The 18,613-nt window shown below is 40.1% G+C and overlaps 1 protein-coding gene across 3 annotated transcripts in view; it reads right to left on the reverse strand.

Annotated features, from left to right (window-relative positions):
• Window positions 1-1,230: 1,230 nt before the first annotated feature.
• ITGB3BP (integrin subunit beta 3 binding protein) overlaps window positions 1,231-18,613 on the reverse strand; it is a 34,936-nt gene continuing 17,553 nt past the window's right edge. The window contains exons 5-9 of one of the 3 annotated variants that reach the window (XM_055815734.1): window positions 15,526-15,604; window positions 14,291-14,384; window positions 12,242-12,301; window positions 3,497-3,550; window positions 1,231-1,540 (exon numbers count right to left, since the gene is read on the reverse strand). In XM_055815734.1, the coding sequence (XP_055671709.1) occupies window positions 3,498-3,550; window positions 12,242-12,301; window positions 14,291-14,384; window positions 15,526-15,604 (286 nt within the window). In that variant the 3' untranslated portion in view covers window positions 1,231-1,540; window position 3,497. The other 2 variants (XM_055815732.1, XM_055815733.1) reach the window with 2 other exon arrangements.

Below are 18,613 nucleotides of genomic sequence, written 5' to 3' on the forward strand. Positions count from 1 at the left end.
ATTATGCATCATCACCTTTACTGTTATTTCCTGTAAAAGATTTATTTTGTTCTTCTAAGACTACACAGAACAGCTTGCTTTAGCACAGTTCGTTTACAGACTCTTTTCAGATCAATAATTATTTAATTTCCAGCTACAGGGGTTACAATCAGGTTATATAAACTATTGCTGGTTCAGGTGAACCTTCCATTATCGTACAAGGCAACTGCCTGGTGAATCTTACACGTACAACAAAAACCAACAGCACAGAAAGCTGAAAGGAAGAAGCTATAGAAATAAGAGAGTAACCAATTCCCTTCAGATAATTACTACCCCTTTGTTCCCCAAGCAGACTGCACAGGCATTGAAGTAGGAAAACATTTTCATTAATTAAAAACTCTGAAAGCTTGAGCGTGTACATGCACATTTATCATTTTGATCCTTAGAATTTTAGTTGTTTGAGTAAATGGTACTTTGCAGTGGTAAAAAGGACACTCACGCATGTGCATTTGCATTGAAATTTTTTTTTAAAAAAAATATGATTTGCCGTACTGCTTTCCTGCACCATGAGAGAGGTGGTACCTATGTCAGCGAGCTGTGGCGCAGGGTGTTCACTAGGTTGGGGTGGTGGTTTTGAGCGTAATCAAAAAAAGAGAAGAAACTGTTTTAGAACAGCTCTCCCCACACAGCATTAAATATCCAAACTAAACTAAAACATTGACCTAACAGGCAGGTGTTTCTGGAGCGGCGTGTTTTTAAGGCTGTGGGCTTAAGAGGCCTTGTGTCTTCAGAGGCAACACCTTTGTAGATTACAAATACATCCCCGGCCGTGGCAGCCACAGCCAGGGAAGCTGGTATTTGTGAGCAACTTAATGCATTCAGTGCTCAGCCTAACTCCCTCCACACCGGAGCTTCCTTGAGGAGCTTTTGAGCCCAATCATCATTAGAAAAAAAGATTAATTTTTTAGGCAGGCTGTTGTAAAACTAGATGCATTAATTCCAGTCCTGTTTTGCTAGCTTTTTTGGGGTGTGTGTGATAAACTGATTAAAGGAGCCTGTGCACACACCTGCAGCGCACCCGAGCAGGAGGCGACCCTTCCCCGCTGGAGGCCCGGGAGCTGCAGCCCATCGTTTAACGTGGCTGCTTCTCACCCAGCTCTTAGAGGGAGGGTCACAATGGTTTGGGTTTTTCTGTTTGTTTGTTTTTAAAAACAAACATGGCAGCATAATTATCTATTTCCAGTAAGAACATACAGAAAATAACAGTTTATTTACCGTGCAGCATCAAACCTAAATCAGCATTTTGTACACAGCGCTTGCATAAAACAACCATGATGTATTATTTACATTGAGATTATCTGGTTATGCACATTGTTAAGTTTAAATAGATGCCAGAAATTTTATCTAGATGTGCACCTGCCTAGTGCAATGAGCAATCCCAAAGTGGTATTTGCTGGGGAGATAGGTTTACACGCATTTCTTCTCTCCTTTTAAGTACAGTCAAGCAGATGTAGAACTTCGGGTTGATGTGGAATGCATTTTTCACATAATGCCTGAATGACTAAAATAAATAGCAATTAGACAACAGCATCAACATTCATGTGATCTGCTCAGAACTGTATGTCTGTCCCATGTCCAGTACCAGCCTCAGTGTGTTAAAAAAACAGACCCACATGCATCCTCCAGGAATGCAGAGCAACAGATGGTCCCCCCTTGAACGGCAGTAATGTTTTCAGACGTTTTAAGGAAATGCATAGTTTTTATCTGTAGAAAAGGTTGAGAAAGCTAAATAATCTTTTAGCAATTCTATCACAACTATTTATTTTTTTAACAGTAAGAAAGGGCTTTACAGCATTGGTCACACCTGGGAAGGGACAGAGAGAACCAGAAAAAATAAATGTCTTATTTTCTGGGTTTTTTTGGACATAAGGTGCAAAACCAATATTCACTGACTAGACACTACTATCCATGGACCTAAACTAATAGTAGGGACATGAGTGCTCTCTGAGCTAACTTTGAATTGGAGCCTTGTAGTTGTCAGCATGAGTTTATATCAAGCTAATAAGCCAGTGTAAGACTTCAAGTGATTATTGTACCATAGAAAGGTCACTGCGTTCTGTAGGACTCAGAAATTACACTGAACGGAATAAACGAGGACGCTAGCTCCGCTCTCCTGCCCTCTTTTCCTTCCCTCAATTGCTCTGCCTTTGGCGGGTTGGAAGGAATAAAGAGTAGCAAGAATCTGGCATAAGTAGCTAGTAAGTATTAGGGTAACATTAGCTTGTGGACAAGTGGGGTTTTAGAGGGTGGTTTTTTTGCTCTTAGGTTACCTGTGATTACAAAATAAAATTTAACCTTCATTGAGAAGCAAAAGCTCAACCCTATGTTAATTCAATTAAGCACCTTGTAAAACCCGCAGATCTACTTTTTCCATATTCCTTGATTACAAGAACTGAATAAGTCTAAGTTGCCAAAGGAGAGATGCCCTCACACTATGCAGGGACTTGACACAATCTGCAGCTATGCTCATCTTTAGAGATGACCATGTCTCACAAGACTTCATGAAACCTGCGAGCAACCAGTTTTCTCATGCACAGGTAACAGACAAGGTCAGTCACTAACTGGGCTTGTCCTTACAACACTGATACAAAGACAAGCAGCCAAAGGAGGAAGAACTACAAAACCCCCTAAAACATGTCTTGATGCGTCTGCTAGTATATTGTTTTACGCTTTCTGTTCTGGTAATGCTAAGGAAGTTGATGTGGGGGATTGATCGGCAGCAGCCCCAGCCTGCCTAGGTGCACATGCAGGCGGAACGGGAGGGCGAGGTGGTCCCGGGGAAGCAGGTGGTTGGAAGCGGGCGGCTGCTGCTGCTGCTTCAACCAGACCATCTGCCCTGCAGCCTCCTGGCCTCTCTCAGAAAAGCAGCGCTGCTGGGAGGCCCTTGGCTGGCTGAGTTGTTCTGGCTGCCAACAGTGAGCCGAGGAGTCGACCTGCGCATGAATAACACCGTGACAAAGGGCACACGCAGCAGCTTTGTGGAAACGCAAAGCCTGAGCCCAGGCAGCGAGGCAGGCGTGCAATCAATAGTGCAGCAGGGCTGCAGGCGGCCTCCTTGGCGATCTCCAGGGCAGTCCTGGCATTTAGGAGGGTATGCTCTGAAGTACACAGCCCTGCCTGCTTTTGTTACACATACTACAGCCAAACTGCCACTCTTGAAAAAACCACTCGGTTAGAAACCGAGAATGTGAACAAGGAGCAATGCTATCAGACATTATAGAGTGGGACAGAGTTTTCTACAGATACAATATGTCATTTTGCTTAACAAACCAGTAACAAGAAATACCACATGCACAGTGACAACTGTTTTCCCACCAAGCTATTATGGTCGTGACTGCAGGCCTACACACTAGGTCACACTGCAAATGTTTTACAATCAAGTGCCTCGGTCCTCATGATTATACTACCTGTATGTGGCAGCTGGAGAAGGCACAGGGCAAACCAAGGGGCTGCTTACCTCAGTCAAGGAGCAACTTCAGGAATGCGGAGCTACTGGCAGTCTGAATGTATTCTGTAGAGGAGTAAAATCAGTTTTGATAAACAGAGCAACGGTGTTATTAAAGAATTCGTGAAAATCCCTGCACAAATGCAAGTTAAGTAAGTTACTAACAGAACCCCTTTTATCTCATTCAGTCACTGTGTCTCAACAGTAATTTAGGAGATTGTCTTAATTGTGCATGTATGCACATATGCTACATCATTACCAATGATGACAAAGCAGAACAAAACGTGTTACAAGTATTAGAAGCTGGTCCTTCTTTTTTGCGATTAACAATTAAAGAATAAATTAAAATCCATAAGGACCATATCAGCAATTCAGCAGAATCCAATCAAGGACGGCATGAGAGGAACAACCACCCCGGAGTCCTCTGAGGGGATGGCAAAAAGAGCAGCAACCACACCTGAGCCCCGTATTCTGGGAGGGCTGGGCCAGGCCAGGGTGAAGGGCTGAGCAGATGGCTCTAAGAAGTAGAGGAAAAGTGTGCGAGGGTAGGAAGGAACTCAGGGCATGAGAGCACACAGGGAAAGGTCTGGAAGCAGGTGCATCCGAGTGCCAAGATTTCCAAATGGCTTTCTGCAGCAGGTGATCAGCTCTGGTCTCAGTACCCTGAGCATCTGCTGATGGTTCATACTGCGTTTTGATTCCACCACCACAAAAGGGTGAAGAGAGAATTCAGAATTATTTGCTTTATATTAAACATACTGAGACCAATAAACAGATATTTACAGTGGCTTATAGCCAAGATTACTCCTATGGAGAGAGGCATCAAAGCCACCACAGACGTGGGTGGTGGTGGGGCAGATTCTCCTCAGTTCTCATTTGGCACGCTGCGATCCCTTGGCTGTCACGCTCCAGGGATGCGATGTGATGTGCAGAAGACCTGCCTGCGGACCTGATGTGAGGTGCCAGTGACACTACCTGGAGCTGACTCAGACCAAGCCAGAAATCCTGTCCTAAACTAGGTCTCATAAGCTTACTCCATGAGAAAGGCATCCATCCAATTCAACTCTGCCTCAGGTACAACTTCTCAGCATTGTACGTAATAAACACCATTTGTTTACACACATCATCATCAAAAATAACAGGAAGAAAAAGGACAGGAATCTGTCCAGTCTGGTATGACAGGTAACAGAAAAAGACGGATTTAATTACAAGTTGCTTTATTTGTGCTAAATGCAACTTCCTAATTCAGTCTTCAGTCACTGATTGCAGCATTTGGACTACGCAGTACTTAAAGAACCCATACATGCCAAAGCAGCCGTGCCATGGTCTGCATTTCACTCCGAGAAGCTGCCTTAAAAAATGTGAGCTGCCCAGATACATATAAGACGTCATGAACTCAGCTTTCTTTCCCAACATATACCACAATAGCACCTTTTGACAAAAGCCGTATTTATAGTAATATTTATACAGATGGCATTAAAATTTAGATATTTAAGGAATCAAATTATATGATTTACTACTCATGTGCTCCAAGAACTTAGAATGCTTGTTGTAGCAGTTTAAGCTTTTTTGTGTGTGTGTATTTTTGAGCTGATGAAGATCATGGAGTCACATCATGGGTTGGGTTGGCAGGGACCTTTTACAGACCACCCAGTCCCACCCCCCACCACGGGCAGGGCCCCCTCCCCCCAGCCCAGGCTGCTCCCAGCCCCGTCCAGCCTGGCCTTGAGCCCTGCCAGGGATGGGGCACCCACAGCTGCTCCGGGCAGCCTGGGCCAGCGCCTCGCCGCCCTCACAGTAAAGAATTTCTTCCTAATATCTCATCTAAATCTACCCCCTTTTAGTTTAAAACCATCACCCTTTGTCCTATCGCTGCAGGCCCTAGTAAAAAGCCCACCCCCATCATGCGAGATATTCTTACAAAAACCCCAGCAAAAGACACCCCTCCCCGCCCCCCGCAACAACCCTTGTCTCTCTCAGCATTTTTATATGCGGCACTCCGAAGTTAGTTAAACTATGCAAAAGCGAAAAGAACGTCAGTGAAACTTCTGTATGACAATCTGTTGTGACCAGAGCAGGTAGGAAAGGAAGGGCTCCGTGGCAGCAACCAGGAGGACCCTGTCTGGGCCGCTGCCGACTGCGGCACAAGTGCTAGCTGGCAGCGGGACCAGCTTGCTCTCTCCTCAGCAGCTCCGTGCTCCAGGGCTGCGCAGGGGAAGGCAGCAGCCGGAGGGTCACCAGCAGCTCCCCCCGGTGCGGGTGGGTTGGCAGAAGCCTTGCTGCCCTTTGCCATGGTGTCTCCTGTCCCCAGCTCACAAAAGCATCAAAAGGGCAGAATCTTCCCAAGTTTTGTTCCCTCTCCTATTTCCACCACTATTCTTTCCCAAGTTTGACTGCTCTAAAACATTTACAGATCTAAAAAGCAGGGAGAAAAAAAATGTTCACCTGTCAGGTGATATAAAACCAATCTTCTACTAAATGTGCCAGAATAATTTTTCTCCACCTCAACCACGGCTAAAACCTTCAGTCTATTCATTACTGTCTTTTTATAGTATTTTTATTTAATAAAACCTATTAAGACTACCATACAAATCTCTTTACTTATGCTTTTATCTTTTAACTGATCAATTTTTATATTGCTGACATCCCTTCTTCACCATTTGCTCATTTAAAAATTCATAGTATATGAGCTATGTCTCTGGAGAAAACGTCTATAAAATTTGTTACAGCTGGCAAATGTGTATGAGTCAGTGATAGCACATGACTAAATGCTTCACAGAAAATAAAATTTGTTTCTGTAGTAAGCAGAACTGTTTAAATGTTATTTATTTTTATGTTTCAAAGAAAATATATTGTGAAGTGCTGCATTGATTTAATACGCAACAATGTCTGTGTACACGCTGTACAAGGAAAATTTATGAAACCTTTGCACAACTCCTTTAATTGAATTTTCCAAATCTCTCACCACACACAAATAATCAATATCTTCTGCAGAGAAAACCAGTCAGAATTATTACAGTCTTTCTTTTCAATTTTGTTGTCATCAGCACATACAGAGTACCTGGATATTTGTAATGTCTGGATAGCAAGTTATTTACACCTCTTAAACATATAATTGCTACTAAGTGAGTCCAAACTAATGTTTCTTTTCTTTTTTATTTAAAATAATTATATTCATGGGAGAAAGCAGTATTTATTCTCATGTAGGAGTTGCTACATGTATTGCTGAAAGAACTACAATTCTTTTAAATTTTTCATTAAGCTTAATACTCTGAAGTCTAGATCCACTAGAATTAAAAATTAATAGCTATTGCATCTGTAAAAAGGTACATTGGAAAACAGAGTATAAACACAAGTGTGAGATTCATGAATAAATGTGGCCAACACCTAAATATAAAATGCAGGTTGACAGTTCTATATGTATATATGTCTGAGGCCTATAGTCATATGTCTCGTGCATTTCTGTATCTGCCACAAAAGTTAATAGCTTAATATTTCATCTACATAGCAGAGGATGTTAAATCATTGGAGAGGTTTGTAATCTGCCCCCTTCCTTCCATCCAAAAAGCTTATCATGCCGGTGACCTCAGACCCAGATACTTCTCAAATCTCAGGCTGTATTTTAAAATACACACTCTTAAGGTGCACATACCATCCAACAGACCCATAACCTGCTGGGACAGAGCACAGCATCTGGGGGTCAAACAGAAACCTGTCCGCCAGCTCCTGTACCTTTCAGTAGACAAGATTACTCACTTGTCCTAGGAAAATCGCGAGCATTGCCAATTTTGGGTACCAAGCTAAATGGTTTTCGTTACCTCTTCTAAACTGTAAAGGATTTGACACGGTTACAAACCAAAAAAAGACTGGCTTGCACAGAATGAGAGGAGATGTACAGTCAAGTCTAGCCCAAGCAACAACAGCTTTTAATCCAGGCAATACAGATGAGAATACAACACACTCCTCTACCTCACAATTAGTTTTGATTGTCCATGCAGGAGGGCAGAACGATTTCTCTGGGTCTCTGCATGGGTGTAATGAACATAACTTACGAGTAAACAAACAAAGTGAGTTGCTCTAAACCATGTGTGCACACGCATGTTCAGCGCTGCAATAGTCTTAATTCAGTTTTGCTTAATGCAGTCCCATTTACAAGTGTTCACACTGAGGTTAACTTTTCCCCATGTCTAATGGTAAAAACGCCTTATGAGCAGAAATACAGGCAGATCTTCCACATGGAAGAGCAAATGAACAAGGCCAGACTCCCTTCAGCATCACATAAGCTTATGATGCCTTGAAGCTGTCTCACCAGTGACACAGACCCCAACACTCACAGGGCACGCTCATTCCCATCGGCTGCTTTCAGCTCCAAGGGATCTGCTGCCAGGTGGGAAGCGCGCAGTGTCTCTGCACAACCTCTCTCGAACCTCTGCCATTCACCCACCCCTTAAGGGCCCCAGTCATGCCAGCCACTGCGACTGCTCCGCTAGAGGAAATCCTGCAAAGTGGTACCAGAACAGCCCCTCCGCTCCACTTTTGGCCAAGAGAAGACTCTTGGCCTAAGGTTCCTCTGTCCTGTGGTAAAGGCAGGTATGTACTCCATGCTGCAGTGCATTACACACCTAGTCTGTGTATGCGTCAGCTCTGGCCTACGCAGCCTTGGGCATACAGGCTTCCCGGCACTAGGCTGACCGGACTTGAATGCCATTGAGTAGCAGGCACTAGAGCCAATTTTTGCACCTTCAAAAAATATCAATTCTTAAGTAAATTTGTCTTAGTTTCATAGCCTTTCTGATCAGGCCAGGAGGGCAACTTGCCTCTTGGTTGAATGAAGGACTTAAGTGAGAGTACTGATGACCACCGTGTCTCTTCCACACACTACACAGGGACATCGACTCAGAGCAGACATTTCCGATGTGTGGCAAACCTGCCCTTTAGTGTTAAGATAAGAACTGAAGGAAGCATATCTTTTGCAAATGCAAGCTCTAAATCTCCATCTAATAATAATCTACTTCGAAAAGAGTCCTTCAGCATCCTCTTTGTTGCTTTTAGAGATGATGTATACCACAAAAAGGCTGCTGGAGAGATCTTGTCAAACTTATGCTGGAAAGAAGCCTAGGATTTAATGGAAAGGACCTGGGTAGAACTAAGAAACTGTTGTTTGTGTCAGCATTAGCAACTTCTTCCGAACAGATTAAACACACAGAACTGAACCTCAGAAAAGCCTCCATCACAAATGCCTAGAAGTAGGGCTTGCACAAACAAGATCATATGGTTCATCCTTACAGAATCATAGAACTGTTCAGGTTGGAAGACCTTTAAGATCGCCGATTCCAACCATTCACCTTGGACTGCCAAGCCCACCACTAACCCGTGTCCCTAAGCACCACATCTATGGATCTTTTAAGTACCTCCAGGGATGGGGACTCCACCCCTTCCCTGGGCAGCCTGTTCCAGGGCTTGACCACCCTTTCTGTGAAGACATATTTCCTAATATCCAATCTAAACCTCCCCTGGTGCAACCTGAGGCTGTTGCTTCTCATCCCATCGCTTGTTACTTGGGAGGAGAGACCAACCCCACCTCGCTACAGCCTCCTTCCAGGCAGCTGTAGAGAGTGAGGAGGTCCCCTCTGAGCCTCCTGTTCTCCAGGCTAAACACCCCCAGCTCCCTCAGCCTCAGCTCATGTACCAGTTCTCAGAAAAGAGGCCTACAGCTCTGTTAGAGAAAAAGGCCTTTCCCAACATCTACATCCAACCCCTGCATCCATCTCATCACTTCCCTGAAAAGCAAGTATTTGCTGTAAGCAAAGACAATCATTATTTGCTCCATTTGCTCTCAAGGAATGGAAATTCTGGAAAGAAAGTCTGTTTTGGAATAAATTTACTTGTGTATTCATTTAGTTCACTTAATGAATTTCTGCTTAGCCAGTTCACAAGACATACTTTTCTCAGAAAAGTTATAATGACATTTTTTCCCTGCAAATGAATACAAAGTTTGGCTGAGAAAACCAATAGTTTTTTAGGTTAGGGTTTTTACAATCAGAAAAATACACAGATAATATTCCTGAAAATACGCATCTGAAGCATGGTGTATTTCCCTTTTCTGCAGAAGATCCCCAAAAAGGAGGAGGAGGAAGGACAGGCAGGAGACAGACACCCAAGTATGTCTAAAGGTCAACAGATTTATTCTATTTTATTTGAGACTGATATAGAAATATATTGTAAACTTGATTTACCCTCACTCACAGCAACCCACTAGCAGTCCAGACCCGAGCTATTTGCTTGTCCCCAAATACCCAATACAAAGTCCAAACCAACACTGATATGAATTGGGATAAACGGTGGAATATTCTGTCCTTACCATTTTATCTGTTTTGAGAAGGAACTCTGCTTATTAAGGAGGCCCCTGTATTTTGCAGTGTTTCTGAAATGGGATTTTATGTTTCACCATATATACACAGTCTTCAAAGAAAACTGGACTGGTGAGAGGGAACTCAGTATTACTTGGTCCCTAATCTCTCCAGTTTTGCTTTCATTAGTAGTTTCAAGTGGTGTTAAATGAAAATCCATCTAGTTAATCCTGATCTAGTGTCTTGGAAAGCCACTGCTGCTGCTGCAGAGTGCAAACTTCAGTCACTTGTATTACAAATGATACGAAAGTTAGGAATGTTTAGTACTGACCTTAGCAGGGGTGATCATATTTGCCCATGGGCTTGGCAGGATGAACACCACCACAGAAAAGAAAGGGTTTTTTACTTCATTACAAGATACAGTCTGAAAATGGTTTTCCTTAACACTGCAAGTATTTGATCCTCTATAACACTCTTGTTCTTTCTTACTTGGACAGCAGATGGAGTCATGGATATGATTTATGTCTGTGTTTCTCTTTTTGGTAAGCAAATTATTAGTATAATTTGTAACAACCAGCTTAAGTAGCTTTCCTGTTTAGAATGTTATCTTCACTCCTTGAAACTCTGAACCTGTTAAATTTTCCTTTACCATATGCGCATGACAACCTACACAATTTATTCTCAACATGCATAAAGCATGTTTCGGACTTCAACATACCAACTAGATTTTGTCTCTTGGCAGCTGCTTTACAGTTTGCTTACATTCTATTCAAAAACATTTTGTTTACTATAAATGCTAGTCATGGACAAACAATGATGCCATTTTTTATGCTGGTCACGCAAAATGATATACTGAATTCTACATAATGCTGCCCATTGAGTAAGGAATGTTTTGTATTAAGTTGTTTTAAGTAGAGGTTGTTTATGTAAAGTAAATAAATTTCATGCCTCACCATGTGATGATAATGTGACATTCCATCTGTATCAAGCCACAGAACAGTCATAAGTTTTAAGTCTGAAGCATAACTAATTAAAAATAATTATGAAAAAACATATCCAAATCTAAAAGGCAAAGTAAAATATCTCCAAATGCTTTTATCACATACTTCTTCACCTCTCCTACTACTGTATTTTCAAGACTGCAAAATGGAATTTATTCTTTATTAAAGCAAAATTGACATTGAAACTTTATCAGAATTGGTCAACTTAAACTCATAATTCTATTTTCCATCCTACTTTCACAAAGTATCTCATTTCTCATCTAACAAGATGGATATATGTTTAGTGTTAGAGGCTAGTCTCTTGAGCAAAGGTTGGAACTACAAATGTGTATCCTGATGACCATTAAAAAGCAGAGCACAAAGGAAGCAATGACTGTTTAAATCTGCAATGGCCCATGGCACTCACCATTATTAGTGCCAGACAGGGCCTGTTATCATTTGAACAGAAGGACAGGGGGAGTTGTAAATCAGAAATAGCAGATTGCACAAATGAGCCAAATTCCTTAAAAAGTTATGTCACTCCTTTTCATTTTGTGGTAATCTGCTGGAGCTGAGGAAACTAAGTTTGATCAATTTTCTTTCCTTTAAGAGAATTCCCCACAGCAGAGAGAATTCAGGCCTGTGGAAAAGCAGACAGAACCAAAATCAAAGGGACATATGAGGCAGTCCTGCAGCAGGCAGAGCAGTAGAGCTGCCACCACCGATTTTGATTCTGGTTTTGTTCTATTTTAAGACATAACATGTGAAGATACAGAGATATCAGAATATGAGTGGTGAATGTTTGTTGATTTTACTGGGTGTGAGAGAAAAAAAATAAATCTTGTATGTATCCCCCCCCCCCTTTCCTGCTAGACAAGGCACTAAAGCAGCTATGTGGGCCACACTCCATTAAATGCCACCAACTTCAAATATTTTCACAGCACTAGTTATGAAGAAACCTAATAGTTAGGATTTCACAGTCCCCTGGAGTGTGCTAAATACCTCACAACACATCTAAGGTGAAAAAGGTTTTGCTGCAAAGACTGTATGCTACTCGGTTTATACTCTGAAAATGCGAGGGGAGGGAGGAGAATGAGGAAGAACAAGGAGAACTGGTATACAGAAAAGGTATGTAAACTCTCTAGGACCTGACTGCACTTATTTCTGGACCATGCCTCAAATGCAAGACCATTAATGATATCTTCTTACACAGTTTCATGGAGAACTACCCAATAAAATGAAAACAGTAGAAAAGATGAAATTTACATTGGAGCAGCACACAAGTTTTTGGAAGAAACACATTGATTATCATCATTTTTACATACTAAAGGTTACCCAACTTATTTCAAGTGGAAAGAATGAAGAAGGAATCAACTAACAGGAATCATCAAAACATCTGTTACACAAGAGTTTAAAAAATTTCTTACCTTGGGCAGGAAGTTTTCCATGGTTTCTTTTCAACAGCTGCAGCTCTTCTGCTTGACTCACTAGTGAAGAAATATATCTGAAATCAATAAATGTCACCCCAGAGATTTCAAAGAAAATAATACTTATGCTGCCTTTTTCACTTTCAAAGCATTTGGATTCTTCTTCAAGTGATGACAAAAACCCCCACTTACCTGTGTAACTGTGCTCAAAAAAATGATGAAAAAATGTCCAAAATTAACATAATTTTGAGAAGTTGTGCTTACAGGTCTCACACCACATTTTGTCCCCATTTTTGTCTTTTACTGCTACATGCTGCTTTGTTCCTCATCCAGAGATGGGGAAAAGATAATTCTTTCCCATTTTGAAGGCAACAAGAAGCTAACAGAAAGAGTGGGCATAACAGGAAGTGTCAACAACAGGTCTGACATCTCATTTGAGCAGTCTTACTGCCCTAACCACAGCGTAGGGTAGTAATCTAAACACAGACTATTTTCAGAAAACTTCATTTTGTATAAGAAAGCATCTGGTTATATGCATTACAGTGGGAACTAATACAGCATATACACATGCAAAATGCAAACTGAAAGAGCATGGGAATACAAGTCAGGAAAGAAACGGTCATTTAAACAACAGTAGCTGCTGGAATTGCGTGGTGCATAAATTCCACTGCTGGGGCACATGCACCTAGAGCACTAGAAGCACAGCACCCTTTGGTAAGAAAAATTCTCTAGCACCTGCAGTGTTACCGTCCACCTTTCCAGCTGCAACCAAAGCAGCAGTCCCAGTAACCTTAGGCTGTGCTCTCCTACAGGTAGTTCCAGTGTTTTTACACTCTGCAGAAAACAGAGCAACCAGATAGGTTATAGACTGGCAAAACATCACATTTGCTGCAGGTTAAGAAACTGTTTTATCAACTTTGCACGCTCGTCCAGAGACGTACATGTATGCATATATTATTCATATTCCCTGGTCAACTGGAAACTAAATTATCAGACATAATTTATGAATTATTATTATAAAAGGTATGAAACGTCTACAACAACAGTTATATTTGCCAACCACTGAGAAGTAGCGGTAGGTAAATGTAGTCTTAGACACACACCTGTACCACAAACATGTCATGTGGGTACGGATAAAAGGTGTTGCTATTGTAAAAACAAATGAAGCAACTGTTCTGAGGCATGAAGATTGGGGTCCCCTGGGTGCCCACAGCTCAGCTACCTTTCACTACTTTTAACTCTTAAAGGAATGCATGACCTGGTAAGGGAGATCTTTATTTCTTCTTCCTGAAGAAGAAGAAATAAAAAAGCCAACAGCTTTTTTTCCCCTGCAATTTGAGCATTTTTTGCATTAGAATATTTCCCCGTCACATGCTCCCCTTATAAGTTGCAGGGCTGGTTGGGAGGAGAAGTATGGATGCACTTTTGCTGCTGAGCATTCACATGTCCCAAGAACCTCTGACTCAGAGTAAGGATAAAGAGCTTCCTAAAAATTAAAATCTTTGCCTTTCTGGGTTTCTTTGGAAAAGCATTACAGATGTGCCATCTGTGAAGTGCCCTTATCCCAACACAATAAGCATCTGGTATGCCCATCATTTAAAGACACATGAATAGCAATTTTTAAAGCCTGGAAACCTATATTCAGCCTAATCCTCCTAACAGGCAAACAAACAAAACAACTTCCTTGCAAAAAGAAAAGAAAGGCAAAGCAAACAAAGTGCAAACGTTTAGCCTAATCACTAGCTAACTACCTACTAAGTATCTAACTATTTACATAAGAAAAGGTGTTGCTCTTGCAGGTTTTTCCTCCCCATCTGTGACTCTGAGTTAGAAGAGTGGGCCGTTGGGGTTGCTTTTCTTTCATGCTCCTGGCTGGATGCACAAGGACATTAAAGGTGCATTCCTCCTGACCAAAAGAACTCACGCATCGAGTCCTGGGGTATAACGCTCCATTACAACACAGAGCAGGGTATGACTCTAAGAAAAGTTTGGAGTGATCATTGTTAAATTAGTATAAAGGAGATAAATATTATTAAAAATCCTCCTTACTTAGCATTTCGGTTTTCTGCACTTCAGCACTCAAGATGCACGACGAGTCTGAGACACCAACAATATTTTCAAGCTCTCTACTGCCCTCTAAAGCCTGGAAAAAACCACCATAATGAAAGGCACTGTTAAATCTCATTCCGACTTTCTACTTAAACGCCTATAAACTACTAAAAATATCTGAAAAAAAGAACTTTTAGAAATTTTTCATAAGCTCTAAATGATGCATATGAGACGCCACATCACGGAAAGTCAAAAGCACTAAAAAGTTTAAGGGTGTAAGAACATACATTACTTTTGAAAATGGCAATCAGGTGCTTTGGAAGTGTTACTTAAAAATCCCCTGTTATTTACGCATCATTCGTAAGTCTTCAGCTGTTTAAACAGATTAACACTTGATCCCCAGAAAAGCAATCCTGGCACATGTACAAGCTTGCTATATGTTAGCAAAATGGAAATCTACAAGCATTTAAGATAACACACTCCTCAGCATTTCATGGTAGACCTAAAAACATACACTATCAATCTCATAAGAAATATAAAGGATTTTTCAATACAGTTTTCTAAATAAACATTTCAATTAAAATATTTTGAATTAGTATCAGTCTTCTTTGTAAATAAAACATTGCCAGACCACATATGCAAGTAAAATAAATCAATACAGTACTTTGAGTACACTGAATTATTTCTCAGATATTGATATACACCAATGAACCTTGTGCTAAATTTATTCAGGAAACAAAATGTGAATAAACCAGAAAAATTATTTGCATTTTAGCATGTACTAAACAGACTATTAAATGATGATACATTAGTGGTAAATTAAATAGTACAATCACTTCAACACAAAGATATTTAATCTTCAAGGACATAAAAATATATGCAGTAATGATTTGTACTTCAAGTTATAAGTAATAGTTGATAACTACTTCATATGCTTTTATTTGTGTACAAAATGATAAGTGATACAAATTCAAATTGGTGTACTTGTAAATGCAAATCCTCTAGTTTAAAAAAAAACCACCAAACCCAGACTACTAAGTTCTGAGTGGATTTTTTTGGGGCTTTGGTTTTTTTCCCCCCATTTTCTGGATTTACAAGTCAAACCTGCCCTATTTCAAGTATTTTATTTATTTCCCTATTCCTTAAAACTCAAATGTTGCATATAAGATTTTCATTTTTTCTTCAAATCCTGTATTAACAAGTAGATTAAAAAAATAAAACAGTGTACACCTGACCTGTAGGCTTGTCAGATTTGCTCTTTTTTCCAGAGCTCTAACCAATGAACTTTTCACTTTGAACTGCAGTTCCTTGAACCTGCATAAGAAGTTAAAATAAAACAGTTTCAATTAGCCACATCATTACTTGCTGAAAATCAGTGTTTCCAATGTTTCCCAGAGTTTCTTCACATTGTAATCAGGATGGATCTAGCTAAGCTGCGAACAGATGGCCTGTGCAACCTGTGTCATGTAACACCAAATATAACTTGCTTTTGGTTAGGATTTATATGCAAACTGCCAAAAATACATATATCCTAATTTTAAGGATAGGAACCCAGGTTCAGCAGTATCAGGGGATTTTCTTATGATCATGCAGGAAGACAATGGTAAAAGCAGGAATTTAACTCATTTGTTCCTAAGAACAGGAATTTAATCAAGAGGATGAGCTCCCCAAACCCACTGACTGTTAAGACCTTACAACGCTGCTTGTAGCCATAGGAACCATGAGAAGTTAAAACTGAGCCCAACAGGGACATCACATGACGTTATTTGTTCAGCTTTGTTGTACTATCTCCCAGTTTAGGCCACAGCTATATTTTACTACCAGTGTAAAGATGGTCAGCTTTCAGAGTTTAATGGGGTTTGCAATAAAAATTCTAATAATATACCTTCAGATTAGATTGAAATGGCAGACTTTAATGCGTGATTAAGGATCTGCACTGAACATGTATTGAAAAACATTCCTGCAATTTGTTTAGACTATTTTTACTTTGAACCACTTAAAAATGGAAATCAAATGGAGACAACCAAGAAATGATCTATTTACTACTTCCTGTCACAGAAGGGAGAATCAGCCTTACAAGAAACTTCAAACTCAGAAACAGAACTACGGTACGAGAAAAAATTATCACTATTGTATTTTGACATGGGAACTGAAGACTGCAGAAAAGGAAATGCTAATGTCAGTGTACTGTACAATATATTTTTCCATGTATAAAAATAAAGTGTATGGAAGTTCACATATTACTGTATAGGCATTAGTTTATAAATTGTATTTTACTGGCACGTCACTAACTGCTAGTCTTCTGCAAATCTTGCAATTTTTAAAGAACATACTGAATTATTGAATGCAAATGCTTGCATGTCAATGAAGACTATGAGTACTCAAATTGTTTGCAATTGTTGCCATCACTAAGAAAGGAGTCTGTAAGTGTTGACCAAGGGATTTACTGAAACACAAACCCTCCACAATTAATCAGTTTACAGCTTTCCACTAGTATAACTGTTAAGATTTTATTTTTTACCATCTAACATGCCACCTAAACAATTCTACTACCTCTCAAGCTCCATCACTTAGAAGATACTTACAGTTCTACAAGGAAGAAATTTCAAGCTAATGATGGGGGAAAGCATTTGTTACGAGAAAAAAACCCCAACAAACACACTGGGAGTTCAAGTGCAATAATCAAGAGGAAGACCTACAACTTCAAACATAAGAAATATGGTATTTAGTTAAATAAATGTCACAAATACTATTTTTTATTCACAAATATTTGTTAGTAAAAAAGAAATGCATTCATAAAATATCTAGCCCCAAGGGAATTTTCATCTGGAAGACCAGGTACAAATGTGATTCAAATATTTACTACACACAGCAAAATACAGAAACAGACTAACAGAATCAACGTATACTTAAGCGTATGATGGAAAAAACCCCACTCAAGTACAACCCCCCAACTCTTGAATGTGGTTAACAAGCCTGAACGAATACTGCACTAGCATGGTGATACTTCCTCCAGTGACACCAGCTCCAGCACAGCACTTGTGCTCTGCCTTCAATATCAACAGGACTTCAGTAAGACTTGTGCCAGAAGCAAGAACACAAGGAAAGCGCAAAGATGGTCAACAAAGGAATAAATAGGCAATGGAGGTTTGCATTACACTGAGAGGTGGGCTCTTAGTAACAAATTGGAGTAATAGGAAATGCACTGCAGATTTTGGAAAGTGTGTTGGACCTACAGGCAGAATTTACGTAACAAATTGAACTGGCTGCACAGGTACGGGGCCTGAATGAAATACAGGAAAGTCACATTACACAGAATGATAAAAAAAATGTATAACGTTGTAGAGAAGAGAAGAGGAGATGTAGTATAGCCATGTCAATGCTGTGGTGTGAATTTAGACTTCACACAGATGTTAAAGATATACGTCAAGATTCCGCTAGTGGACAAGATGAAGCATCAAATAAAGAGGCAGGACAACGCAACAGAGTAAGATTTGAAAAATAAAAACGTAGACAGTGTTGAAAAAGAATGAGAATAAAGAATTGTAAAAAATTTTTTTGCTAACAAGAGATCACAAGAGTGTCTGGTGAATGCAATTTCAGTTGAGTAAGATGAATGGAAATGGATGAGGGACTCTCTACGATAATATTGTATTAGTAGAAAGAAGTATGAACACACTCAGTGAGGAAAGAAACTTTCAGGTTTTTAGCTGGACTAAAGTTTAAACTCAAAAGTAGTTTTACTGAGCATATATAATTTCCACATTAAAAAAACTTGCAGAATTCCCAAATAGGGTACCTTCCCATAAGATGAAAAGCATCTCTGATACAATCCAATTTACAGAGTTCACAGGTTTGCACTTTTTCCACCAAGTTCTATCATACATGAAACAAGTATTTTCTTTGTCTAACTCTTAGGGATGGATGTGTTTATTTTGGGTGAAATACATAACACATTTAGTCTGACATCTCACTGTAGGCACAGAAAATTCCAGTTCACTTTTCAGCTGGATTTGGCAACATTATGAACAATCAAATACATCTCTCCTAACAGGAAAGATCAAGCAATACTAACAATACACGACACTAGAAGCCTTACTTCTAACAGATTTGATCATTTCTCCTTCCTCACGTCTATCAAAAGCAGTTTATCAGATACTTCACCTGAAACATTTTCTTAAGGTGCTTTACTAACTGTGGACTGCCTAAAATCCACTCATGTCAGGAAGCTTAGAGCTTAAAATAAGATTGTGGCAGAAAAGACAAGAATTTTAAAAGATTTTGCAAAGCAAACATGAAGTTTCATGTTTCCATGATCACCTG

The sequence above is a fragment of the Falco peregrinus genome, chromosome 10, assembly GCF_023634155.1.
Source record: "Falco peregrinus isolate bFalPer1 chromosome 10, bFalPer1.pri, whole genome shotgun sequence".
Taxonomy (NCBI): domain Eukaryota; kingdom Metazoa; phylum Chordata; class Aves; order Falconiformes; family Falconidae; genus Falco; species Falco peregrinus.